Below are 13,039 nucleotides of genomic sequence, written 5' to 3'. Positions count from 1 at the left end.
GTATTATTTTCACACGTGTGATATTTGGTAAAAGCGAGGAACGTTATCAGTTAAGGGTCTGGATGAGTTTTCGGTGAAGGCATCGTGTCTTTTCCTTGGCCCCTCGGTGACGCCCTCCAACCTCACTACTTCTCTTCACATTTTATCCGCAACAGCCATAGTTATTCAAACATCGGCTTTATCTAGAGATACATTGGCAGCAACCGCAGCCATGAACTGCGTTGCAATGAGCTATGCAACTCGAATTTTCTCTACTACTTTCAATCACTTCCCTGTTCGACGCCGTTTTACTACTCAGTCGAGATGTTTTAGGCTAGCCAGCCCTTGGCTTACATTCGGAGATTCGAGGATCGTTTGTATGACGGTGTGTTTGACAAGAACTTTGTCGTTTTAAACTGAAGAAAGAAGAGCTGAGATTTCGCTCAAGATAAGCTTTTGCTGGTTTCGTTTTTCTCTTTTTGATTGATTTTTTTGGCAGGAGCCGTACCTGATAACGAAGCTGGAATCTGCGGAGAAGACTTGGAAGGAATTATCGGTAGAGTTCCTAATTTTTCTTTATTTTATTGTTAAATAAGTTTCGATTAAGTTAAAATGAGAGTGTTTTAGTTGTGTTAGTCAAATTGATCGCCCTGATGATAATTAAGTTTTTGGAATCAAAATTAGTTTCTGTAGGTTTGCTCTGCAGAGAATAAAAATTGCTCTGAGAAAGTTAGTCAACTAGGTTAATCCAGTATTTATGTGACAAACTTTGCCAACTTGTAAAAAAACAAACGGAAATCCGAATTGGCCAAAACCATGCATTTTAATAAATGAAAATTTGTCCAGCCATTGTTCGCTAAACTAGAAGGTTTATCTTTTACTGCCACTGATAGCTTTAGTTGTCACTTACACTTTAGGCAATTTTCGTTTTTGGCATGAGCTGGTTATAATGTACTGATGATTGCTTAAAGAATTATTTGGGAGAATATCCAAGGTTTCTCTACCTTAAGTTTGAAAATATTGTTCTTTATGCCATTTATAGTCTCTCAATTCAATTGTTTATTTATGTTTCTGTTTCTCTAAACAATGACGCTGTAGGTTAGGCTTGCTGATCCAGATATTGTCTTAAATCCCACTGAATACCAAAAACTGGCTTAATATGTAGCAGAACTGGACGAGGTACTGGATTTCATCTTGCATCCTCTTAGCTGGCTACTGCACTTAATCTCTTTCATCTCTAATTATAGTTTCCATTGGCATGGAATTTGTGTTCTATTTTCTCGATGGATAGGTTGTATCAACATTCAGGAGATTTAAGGATTGTGAGCAGCAGTTAGAGGAGGCCAAAGGTAATTTTGACGATCATCTTATTTTAAATTGTTCAGCTATATGATTATTTTTTTGAGGAAGTTTTTTCAATAAGATAAAAGCTAGTCAATCCTTTTTCGTATTTTTGCAATTATTCTTTTTTCAGCTTAAGAGGATGGCACAGATGAAGATATGGCTGAGATCATCTGAAATCAGCTCTTTATCTGGTCAAATGAAAGAGCTTGAGGAGAAGCTTAAGGTTTTTACCCACTACCTTCAGTTATATATCACTACCACTATAACTTTTTTCCATATCTAGGAGCCACTGTCCGACTGAATAACTTTGTGTCTATTGCCTACTTAGTCAAGTGCATGATAGAAGTTTTGATCACTTTTCTTTGCATTACAAAATAGTTACATTGATCGGCTTCCAATTGTTTGGAATGAGATTGATACTAATTGTTTATTTTACAATTTATATAACATTTTTCATTGATGAGTATTAACCAATTTTGAGCCTTACAGTGGAATATGTCTTATTGTTGCTGATTATGCTATTTTTGCTTTTAGTCTCTCAAGCTATTATATTGCTTGTATGTCGGCAGGTGCTGCTGCTTCCTGGTGATCTTCTTGATGCAAGAAATATAATGCTTGAAGGTAATATATCATCTTTTTTAATCTTGTTGAGAAGGTAATTATGTGACAAATTTCTAGTCTGACAGTATTCAGGCTGTACTTTTCTGTACTTCACATTGTGCTGCATTTTGAGCAGTAGTCCATGTCAGAAATTCATTCCTCTTGGTCTGATATTTCTATCTACTTGAGCATTGGTCTTCATACAAGTTTTATTTCTCATGTGATATAGATGATAATTGTAGATGTATTATCTTAAGAAATTTTCCTTCACATTCCCACTTTAATGAATTATGCTTGTCTTTATTCCAGTGAGGGCCGGTACTGGTGGTGATGAGGCTGGAATATGGGCCGGTGATCTTGTAGGTACATGTTTCTTTTATCCTTTCAGATTTATGGCTTGGAAACATTTTTTATCGTTGAATATTTTAAGGTGATCTAAAAGCAGCTATTATCTTTATGACACTGAAATAAAGGAAATATTTTTAAAAAATTCTGGGGTTGAAACAGGAAACCATTTAATTTCTGCTTCTACTTATTTTCTGCATCACCAGCTTATGGAACTAGGCAAATGATTCATTTTGATTTTTTGTTTTGACCTATATATTTTTCTGCAAAATGTTGACCATAGATCAGCTAACCTTGCTTTTTTAAACACATCTTAATGGACCTTTAATATCCTTTGTATCAATATCCAGTTCATAATGTATCAGAAGTACAGTGAGCGGAACTCTTGGAAATCCACCCTAATTTCATGCTCTGAGGTACGTCTTACTGTAGTAATAGTAAATGTACCTTCTTTTCAGTATCTTGCTAAAATACGTGGGTGCCTTTAGCTACTTATCCTATCCAACCAATCACAACTGATAGTAGTTAATATGACTTTTAGTACTTATAGCTAGAAAGTTTTAGTTAAAATTGTGTGCAAGTATTTCTATTTCATACTTTGTGTTTTTGAAGAGCAGCAAAATATCCATGCTGTTGTTCTCGACATGGCTGTCAAATTTCTGGTATTTTTAAGGCTGAGAAAGGAGGATTCAAAACCTGCGTTATAGAGGTCAAAGGGAGTCATGTCTACAGCAAATTGAAATATGAATCAGGTGTTCATAGGGTTCAACGTGTTCCTCAACAGAGACACAGGGCCGTGTCCACACTTCTACAGCAACTGTGGCCATCATGCCTGAGGTAGATTACATTACAGACCTGAATCATATTCGACTTGAGACATCTTGTGTGTGAAAGATGTCATCTCAATTTTGTTTTGAGTATAGGAATTGGTATAAATTAATTTAGCCTTTTGAATGTGTATTACAAGCCTTCGTTTAACGAAACATTAGATTGCATTTTAGTCGCTGCATTCAACAAACTCCTTTTTTATTCTTTTTCATTTGAGCTCATTTGTGATTGAGATGAATTTTGGCTTAGGCTGATGAAGTTGAGGTGGAAATTGATCCAAAAGATATTGAACTCACAACTGCAAGATCTGGTGGTGCTGGAGGCATAAATGCATTGAATATGGATTGAACTATGATCAAGTGAATCTGTAGTTCTTCGTCTCATTTCCCTTTTCCCCATTTTTGGGAGAATTTCTTTATGCTTAATTATTGTGCAGGGCAGAATGTCAACAGGGTGGAGACAGCGGTTGATCTCTTCCAGAAACCAACTGGGATCTGCATCTTCTGTACTGAAGAAAGGGCCCAACTTCAGAACAAGAATAGTGCTTTGCAGTTGCTACGAGCTAAACTGTCAGGCATAACTTGACCATATACTGCTTTCGTGGTCTTTGTTTTTGTTGTTTTAGAGTGCTATTTATTTTAATCAGTAATTATAAATTATTATCTAAGATAAGTAATCAGTATCCTTGCTTTCATATTTTTCTCAAAAGTAGTTTTTATCTTCCATTTTGGTCCATTCATTACGGGTATGAAATAAAAGTAAGGGAGCAGCAAGAGTTGATATGGAATCAACGGAAATCACAGGTTCAACATTGATATTCTTGTTACATGAGGGGCAGTTTCATGGGGGTTAATGTTGATGACTTTTCATGTCCAATTTCAAACCCCCCCCCCCCACCAATTCCACTCCCATACCTCCAATTCAAGTACCAATTAACAACTATCCATTGTGTGTCCAATGGTAGTACGGTAAATCTTGGGTGATCATCGTCGTCGTTAATAACTTTGAGTTATGTAGCAGTTAACATACCATTAAATAAGCATTACAATGATCAAGAGAACCTATGGGAATCTTTTGCAAGTCTTCCAATGATCATGCTCACTTATGTGACGAAGTGGCATCGGTTAAAGTCCATTGTTTTTCCCATTTCCTTGTTTGTTGTTTCCCATTCTCTCCAAATGTCGGTAGATTTGGAGTTGTGACAGACTGGCATTGAAAATATGCTGATACCGCTTTTCTGTTTTTGCTTTCTTCTAAATGGGATTTCCTCTTCTGTGATTGTTTCTTGTTTTGTTTTGTTTTTTGTTTTTTGTTTTTCCTGTTCCTGATATTAAACATTAGGGACTGGTTTGGGTCTCATATGTCTTGATATGAAGGTTGGGACTGTTGCTCGTGCTGAAAAGATTCGAACCTACAATTACAAGGTCCCAAACTTCTTCTAAATTGCTTCTAGTTAACATGATATAACATATTCACCCTCTTATAAAAACCATATAAGAATATTTGGACTAAATTTACACAATTTGTAAAAGAGATTAGATATGCTGAGGTTCTGTCTAAACAAAATATTTTAGAATAGTTTAGTGACATTTTTCAGCTTTACCCTTTTTTTAAGTCGAAAAAGTATACAGCAAAAGAAAGGCAAATCTTTAAATTTATATAAATATATATTTTCTTTTAAAAACATTTTACCATAATTTTCCCCTTATTATATATTATAGGCGTGCAAATGTCTACTATAAAAAGATTCTCTTTGAATCAATAACAGAATAAATAATTAATTTGAATTCAACTCATATTATATATTCCATTGATTGGTTGATGAAGGATAAATTATATATTTAGTGATGTAATTATTTTTGTGGCGTTATTTTGATCATTCAATTATTATTTTTAAAATCATAATTAAAGTTATATTTTGATGACTCATCATTCAAAAATTAACGGTTATTATGATATATCATTAAAAATATATATAATGTCACTTTCAATGGTTTTGTTTTTTTAAGGCGGATAATTATAACATAACTAAATGTAATTTTATATATGATTTAAAAAAATGATTAAATGACTTAAATAAAACTGTGAGAATAATTAAATTACTAAACACGTAGTTTTCCCTAATAACAATAACGAATAATATTTTATCATAATTTATACTTGATTTTTAAAATAATAAGTGAATAATTTATTTATTTTATCTAATAAATAAAAAATACGTATAATTTCAAAAAAAGAAATTAAAAACAAGATTGTAAAGGACAGAGATTTGATTGTCGAAAGTGAAGCCCAGCGCGAAGTTGGAAGTGAGCTTCCAAATTTGATCTAACCGTTATCTTTATCGTCTTCGTCATCCACTCAATACCTGCTACAATGGCTGTCTACCAAAATTTCCAAACCCTAAGACTGGACTATCTATCAATCTATTCCTCACCGTTCCATTCCAGAAAGCCACGTCTACTCAAAAGCAGCCTTGCCGAAGTAAAGACAACACTCGTCTCTTTACAAAAGGAGACTCCTCTCAAACCCAAAACCACTTCCAAGCAACGCCCCTTCCCCGTCACTTACCTTATAAACTCATGCGGCCTTTCCTTAGAATCCGCCATTGCAGTTTCCGAGAAGGTACAGTTCCAGTCCCCTGAGAAACCCGATTTGGTCTTAGCTCTGTTGAGAAACTACGGATTCTCGAAAACCCAGATCTCAAATCTCATCAGGAAGCGCCCGCTGCTTCTGTTAGCCCACCCCGAGAATATCCTTTTGCCAAAGCTCGAGTTTTTCCGGTCTATCGGGTTGTCAAGCAGTGAGCTTGCGAGGACTCTTTCCTCCGACCCAACCCTTTTGGCACGAAGCTTAGAGAACCAAATCAGTCCCACTTACGAGTTTCTCAAGAGTGTTTTGCTATCCGATGAAAAAATCGTTTCTGCTTTAAAGCGCACTACATGGATCTTCCTCGAAGATCCTTCAAAGAGTCTTATCCCCAACACAGCTTATTTGAAAGAATCAGGCGTGCCCCAGAATTGTGTTTCCCTTTTACTAACCCATTTCCCCGAGGCCATGATGCAAAAGCACGAATCCTTTTGCGAAACCGTGAGAGAGGTCAAAGAAATGGGGTTCGAGCCGAGGAAATCCACATTTGTTTTAGCAGTTCACGCCCTTTCTGGGAAAGGGAACAAGTCGATATGGGACAAGTGTTTCGAGGTTTACAAGCGATGGGGTTGGTCTAAAGACGATATTCTGTCGGCATTTAGGAAACACCCTCATTCCATGATGTTGTCGGAGAAGAAAATCATGAAGAGCATGGATTATTTCGTTAATGAAATGGGGTGGCCATCGAGAGCCATAGCTGAATGCCCTGTGGTCTTGTTCTTCAGCTTGGAGAAGAGGATAATCCCCAGGTGTTCTGTTTTCCAAATCCTGTTGTCTAAGGGATTGATAAAAGAAGATTTCAGCTTGACCACCGTGTTGCTGCCGGTCGAGAAACGATTCTTGGAGAGGTTTGTGAGCAGATACCAGGAGGATGTGCCTGAATTGTTGAGTGTGTATCAAGGGAAGGTGAAATCTCAGGGATTCTGATGTTTTATCTTTACTTATCAACAATTGCTAGTAAATATCAATTTACTTTGATTGTATCCATGAAGCATTGGTGAATTTAGCTATTTAGGCACCAAATTAGTGCCACTTCAACTTGCATTTCATGTATAGACACTGCTAATCTAAGATTAAAAACATGGTTGTGGGGGAAGAAAATTCTGATATAAAATGTCTTCAATTTTCATATATCCTTAACAAGGTTCTGAATTTCAATTTGCTTTTCAATTTAGTTCATGTAGAGATTGTAAACTCTTTCTGTTGTCATTGTTAGTAAATTGTTGTTCGTCACCTATCGTCGTTTGTGATATCAAAACGTTTCTTTCTTTTTTTTGGACCGACCTTTCACGAAATCCATTTTAAAAAGATGAAAATTTATCTAAAAATTTGATGTTATGATGTTTTGATCACTCATGACGATAATAATAGTCATTTATAATTTATGTTCATTTATCTAAAAATTTCCCGTTATGACGTTTATATAAAGTTTCTTTCAATATATGTTAATTTATGTTCTTAAAAGAATGTTTTTCACAATTCAAATTTTTTGAACAAATTCCTTAAATCTTCGAAAATAATAGTCTTTTTGTATTTAATTTTACGAGTTTTAAAGATATTTTAGAAAAATCTATATTGATAAGTGTTAGAAGATAATAAGATGAGATTATCGATATTCCTAATGATCGTAAAAGATGTCATATATTGATAATTTTTAATGATGACGAAAAATAAGTGAAAAAATTTACAATTTTTATAAAGATAATAAGATGAGATTATCTATATTTCTAATGATCGTAAAAGATGTCATAGATTGATAATTTCTAATGATGACGAAAAATAAGTGAAAAAATTTACAATTTTTATAAAGATAATGAGATGAAATAAAAAAAAAATTTGTTGACTTTCACGTAGGCATCAAATTATAATATCATCAAAATGATAACAATTTAACAGTTTAACGTTTTAATTAAATTTGAAATTAATATTAAATGTTTAATTAAAATGTTTTAAAATTTAACGATGAAACTAATATTGTAATGATATTCATTGTAGTTTATCCAAATATATATTTGTGTCTTCTAGGTTTTGTAGAAAATATATCGGAAAATCCAAAGCGGCTAATAAATGACAACCTTCGTGGATATGGTTTGGCGGTTGGCGTCCCATCTGCTCCGCTAGCCCATCCTATGCGCGTGGCATTGGGGCGTAGTGCATTGTCCATTACTCATTATTATTAGGGTAAACTACATGATTAGTACCTAAACTATTATATTTGTTCTGTTTTGATACTTAAACTTTAGTTTTTTAAATCATATATAACATTTAGTTTATATTTCATTTTGGTATCCTACCATTAAAAAAGTAACGGAATTTTTGTACTTAGTATTTTTTTTATTAATAAATTATATCATTCATCACTCAATTATCTTCTCACTCCTATTTCAGTCACTAAAGTTTAATTTTTTTTCACTTTAATTACTCAAATTTCAAATTATTATTGTTTTCTTCACTCTAATTTATTTTATTAATATTTTTTATGATATGACATTTTTATTATTATTTTATTAATATATAATAGAAATAAAAAAATTAAAATTATACCCAAACCCAAAAATTATACCACAAACTCTAAATCACAAACCCCTCATATTAATAAAAATAAGTTATAGTGATTAAAATAGGAGTAATTTGAAATTTAAGTGTTAAAAAATAAATTCGATTGCTAAAATAGAAGTGAAAAGATAGTTGAGTGGTGAATGATGTAATTTACCCATAAAAGATTACCAAAATAAAACTTAAACTAACGTTAGACATAGTTTTGAGGAAAAAAGGTTTAAGTACCAAAATAGGATAAAAGTAATAGTTTATGTACTAAATATATAATTTAACCTTATTATTATTATGTATTTTTATATAATCTGATGAGATGATTAAGATAATATATGTTTATAATCTTTTTTAATTATTAATAACACATACTATACAGATGCACTTCTAGAATTTAAGATCCAAAAGAAAACAACACTCCATTGAGACCACTTATTGGAGGATCGTTATCGTTATGTTTAAATGATACAAGTATTGTATAATTCACACTATAAGATGCATTGCTGTTTAAATAATTTATTAGATGAATTACCTAAATAATCATTAATGTTTGAGTAAATTTTTATTTTTTTCACTGAAGTTTCAAAAATAATAAATTGATCACTATCATTATTGATTTGTAGCAAATTGATCACACGTCATTAACAACCGTTAATATAGGTGACAAAACCTGAGCTGGACCATTAAATGCTTACCCAACTCATTGGCTGGTCACCTCTTCAACTTTAAATAAAAACTCAATCTCATCTTATTCATTTTTATTTCAACTCACAACTTCCACATCTACCATAGCACTTAAAGTCATCTTTAAGCTCCAAAAAATCATGGACACTCTCTCATCTTCAAACTCCATCGCATGTTCTCTTCTACTACTGCATCGCTTCTCTTCATAGACAAGACGATAATATCCACTCGATTGCAATATCATAAGGGTTGGTTTTCACCGGCTCTGAAAGCAAACAAATCTTAATATGGAGGCAGTCTGACTTCCATGCTAGGTTTATGGATGGATGCTATTATATATCAAGCTGTATTATGATATTTCAACAGTGACTGTTTTTCGGCCTTCATTTCAAGCGTTGTGAGGCAATTAACTATGAATTTGAGATGCATACGTGGGTTAGGAGTGGGAAAAATAGCGGTGGGTTCCCTGCTAACACCTCCCAGACCTCGAGTGCGACCCAACTCAAAACGCCCTTGTTAATCTCCACAACCAGCTGCTCCTTTAAGTGGTAACCAATCTCAGCAAGCAAACCAACTCCACTTCTTTCTTTATTCTGGACATCCACGGTGCCTTTTGGACCATTTTCAATCAAACACAACCTCATCAAGGTCATAACACTCACATATACATACATATGTATACTTTAACTCTGGCTAAAATTTTGAAGATGTAATTTATTTCGTTTTGCAAGAAGCCCAAAATTTGAGAAGCCATTACATTACATCCACGTGTTGTATGGGAGTGAGTGCTGCATTTTCGTGTGGAGGTGTACGTAAGAAGGTTGGCGAGCTGCATTCTCAACTCCAGTTTTTCAAAACGGCCCCAAGCAACTTTGCTAGAACTAAAATTTATCACCAAAACCTTACCTATGTGACCTTCTATTCTTTACATTTTTTGTTCTTTGTACCTATCAGTTCCTTTGTAATTTTATCTACTTTTCTTTTGATGATATCCTGGCTTGCAATTGGACACTATAGAAAAGGGTTAATTCATGAATATTCATGGATTGTATCATTCTTTTAACACTGAATGCTCTTATCTGTGTCCCTTACTTTTTTCCAAAATCATTCATTATCGTTCAAAAGCAAAACAAATTATCAAAACCCAGTTTCAGATATTGCCAAGGCGGTGGCTTTGGCTTTACTCCAAGACCGTTTGCACCAGTTCTTTTCAGGTATTATAAGAAAATAAATGCATGTATCCTTTTTGGTTTATCACTAAAAAAATATTAAATTTATCACGATATATTTATTTTGACGAATTTGACTTGTTATTATGTTTATTAGAATAACCTCATCATGAAAATTATATTGTAACAAAACTAACAAAATTATGTTTATTATCATTTTATCGTAACAATAAAATTTTGTTACAATAATTAACTTATGAAATTTTGTGTGTTTCTCTTCTTGCAGCTCTATGTGAAATAAAAAAGACTGATAGGAAACATGCTTTGAAGTATCATCCTGAGGTCAACAAAGATGTAATTACGTCAAATAGACATTAAAATTCTCCTTACCCTATATTTTGGCTTATTTGTGTTGCTAATTTCTTATTGGAAGGTTAATAGAGGTTGAAACAATGGCAACAAACCATGTAGCATCATGTTCTCAGTTCTGAAACTATTGTTCAACTATCTTTTTAGTTCAGAGTTTCAGGTTTCACAAACTGAAGAGGACATAGTGTCCATGATGTTTTGTAGCTTGAAGATGACTATACGTGGTGACGGTAGAAGAAGTGGGTTAAAATAAAAATGAGTAAAATGAGATTATATTTTAATTTAAAGTTGAAGAAATAAGCAGTCATCAAGTCAAGTAAGTGGTTAACAGTCCAATTCAGTTTTTTTGTCATCCATGTTAACGTCAGTTCGTCAAGTGATCAATTTGTTATAAATTAATAAAATTAGTGATCAATTTGTTGCTTTTAGAACTCCAGTGGAGAAAATAAAAAATTACTCAAATATAAGTGATTATCTGTATAGTTTACCCTAATTTATTCATATTATTTAAGATTAAAAAATATGTTCAATTTTGTGCACTATTTTTGGTCAGTGTATTTGTAAAATTTATTGACATAAGTGGCATTTGCAAACGCTAAATAGACGCACGGCATCAGTCAGCATCTCACATCTGTTTATTTGTGGAGTATAAGTCTTATAAACTAAACGAAAAAAATGAAAGGACCAATAAGTCTTATAAACTTAAAACGCTAAATATTTAAATGAACTTTCCCACTATCGTTGAACATATCATAGTGTTTTCTTTTTCCAATTGTGTGAGATTTCACCCTTAAATTATTAAGAATCTTTAGAACATATATTATCTTACAATCATCTTAGATTAATTTTTGACCAAAGATTTGTGCAATGCAGCTTAACATATTAATGGGAGATTCGAATGAATGGGAAATTAAATTAATTGTCAAGGCATATGAATGGTGTTTAACTTAATTAGATTAAATTAAAGGTGGTCGGCAGGGCTTGACTATTAGTTAAGAAATTAATCTCATTACAAATGAAAGATGGTGTTGGGTCCAAAGGATCTATTTGTCTAGGTTTTGACAACTAATTTGTTGCCTGTCTGAAATCCAATCGCATCTTCTTCTTTTTAAGAATTTCCAAGAAGAAAAAAAACCAAACAGTATCTTTCACTTTCGTTTTCCCTCGGAACAGTATCTTTTCAAACGGCTAATTAAACAAAAAATTCCAAATGAGAAACCCCAGAAGAAAAAAAGTCTTATTATTTACTCTCTCCTTTGTTTAATTCTTTAGTCATTGTCTGAATCTTCTGCCAACGATGTATATATAAATTATCGTAACAGCCAAAACCTTGGCTTCCAGTCATCCTCAGTTGCTGGAAAACTATATATTCAATATTAACGGCAGCATGATCGAGACCTGATGTGGGTTTTCACGACAAAACAAAGAAGTGTTCAAATACTAAGTGTGGTCCCAAGATCTACCACTTTTGGAGAGAAACCCTATTCTTGGATAAGTTAAAAACGGTAATCTTTACTCTCTGCTGCCGGTGAAGAACAGTCAAAAAACAGTTGCAGATTTGACCTTAAAATCGAAATTTTTAAGTAAGAGCATAAACAAAACCCTAAAAATTTCACACACAACAGAATCTAGGCTTCTGGGGATTTAACAAAACACCTCCAATTGGAAAAAAAAAACATGTAAGAACTGGACTCAACACATCAGAAACATGAGATAGGAGTACATGATGTTAAATTCAAGTCTTCAAAGTGAACAATTTACCATGATGTTATGGTATCCCTTTAAAACGGCCTTGAAAGAGCGCTATTGATCCTCTCAACGCCGTTGAACGTCAACGGCGTTGATTGAATCACAGATCTGTAATTCGATCTTTCTTCCTTTTCTTCTTGGTTCCCTGAAGCTCTATTCAAGCTAGCCCTCTCCCCTTCTTGTTCCCTATACCTATGCAAATACCTTTTCAAATGCTCGGCGTAGTTATCGAACCCTAGAGCCGCCATCGCCCAACAAATATCGTCCCCGTTCACGGTCTTGCGCTTTTCCTTGTGGCACTTATCGGATGCCTCCCCGGTGACGAAGCTAATGAACTCGGACACACATTCTTGCATGGTTTCTTTAGCTTCTTTGGAGATCTTCGCATTCGGGGGTAGAATCTGCTTCATGATTCGGCCGACGTTCGCTATCGGAAGCATCTGGTCTTGTTCCTTGATGATGCCATCCTCACCTGAGGCCACACTACCACCAGCTGCTGCGCCTGCACCAAAGTTGTACTCAAGGCCTTCCCTATCTAAAATAATACCTATGTTATCAGACATCTCTCTATTAAAAAGAAGATAAAAACTATAATATCCTCTTAAACTCAGACACGTCTCTTCTAATTGCTAACTTGAGATTGTATATAACCATATATAAGCATCTAGAAAAGCATTATACATTTCTAATTGCTAACTTGAGATTGCATATAACCATATATAAGCATCTAGAAAAGCATTATGTAATGTATATGCATATATAAATAATAATATGAT

The 13,039-nt window shown here is 33.7% G+C and overlaps 2 protein-coding genes and 1 pseudogene across 2 annotated transcripts; 2 read left to right on the top strand and 1 right to left on the bottom strand.

The window, feature by feature from the left end:
• Nucleotides 1-89: 89 nt before the first annotated feature.
• LOC120161223 lies at nucleotides 90-4,648 on the top strand (annotated as a pseudogene).
• Nucleotides 4,649-5,397: 749 nt separating this feature from the next.
• LOC120161008 (transcription termination factor MTERF8, chloroplastic-like) lies at nucleotides 5,398-6,726 on the top strand. Its single transcript, XM_039171317.1, has one exon. The coding sequence runs from the start codon at nucleotides 5,470-5,472 to the stop codon at nucleotides 6,667-6,669; it is 1,200 nt and encodes a 399-aa protein (XP_039027248.1). The 5' UTR covers nucleotides 5,398-5,469; the 3' UTR covers nucleotides 6,670-6,726.
• A 5,562-nt stretch (nucleotides 6,727-12,288) lies between these two features.
• LOC120161154 (nuclear transcription factor Y subunit B-4-like) lies at nucleotides 12,289-12,826 on the bottom strand. The gene has a single exon (XM_039171414.1). It carries the CDS (start codon nucleotides 12,824-12,826, stop codon nucleotides 12,296-12,298), a length of 531 nt encoding a protein of 176 aa, XP_039027345.1. The 3' UTR covers nucleotides 12,289-12,295.
• Nucleotides 12,827-13,039: the final 213 nt, after the last annotated feature.

This window comes from Hibiscus syriacus, unplaced genomic scaffold, assembly GCF_006381635.1.
Source record: "Hibiscus syriacus cultivar Baekdansim isolate YM2019G1 unplaced genomic scaffold, ASM638163v2 tig00111398_pilon, whole genome shotgun sequence".
NCBI lineage: Eukaryota > Viridiplantae > Streptophyta > Magnoliopsida > Malvales > Malvaceae > Hibiscus > Hibiscus syriacus.
The sequence above is the reverse complement of the archived record's forward strand: the minus strand, read 5'-3'. Positions and strand labels throughout refer to the sequence as shown.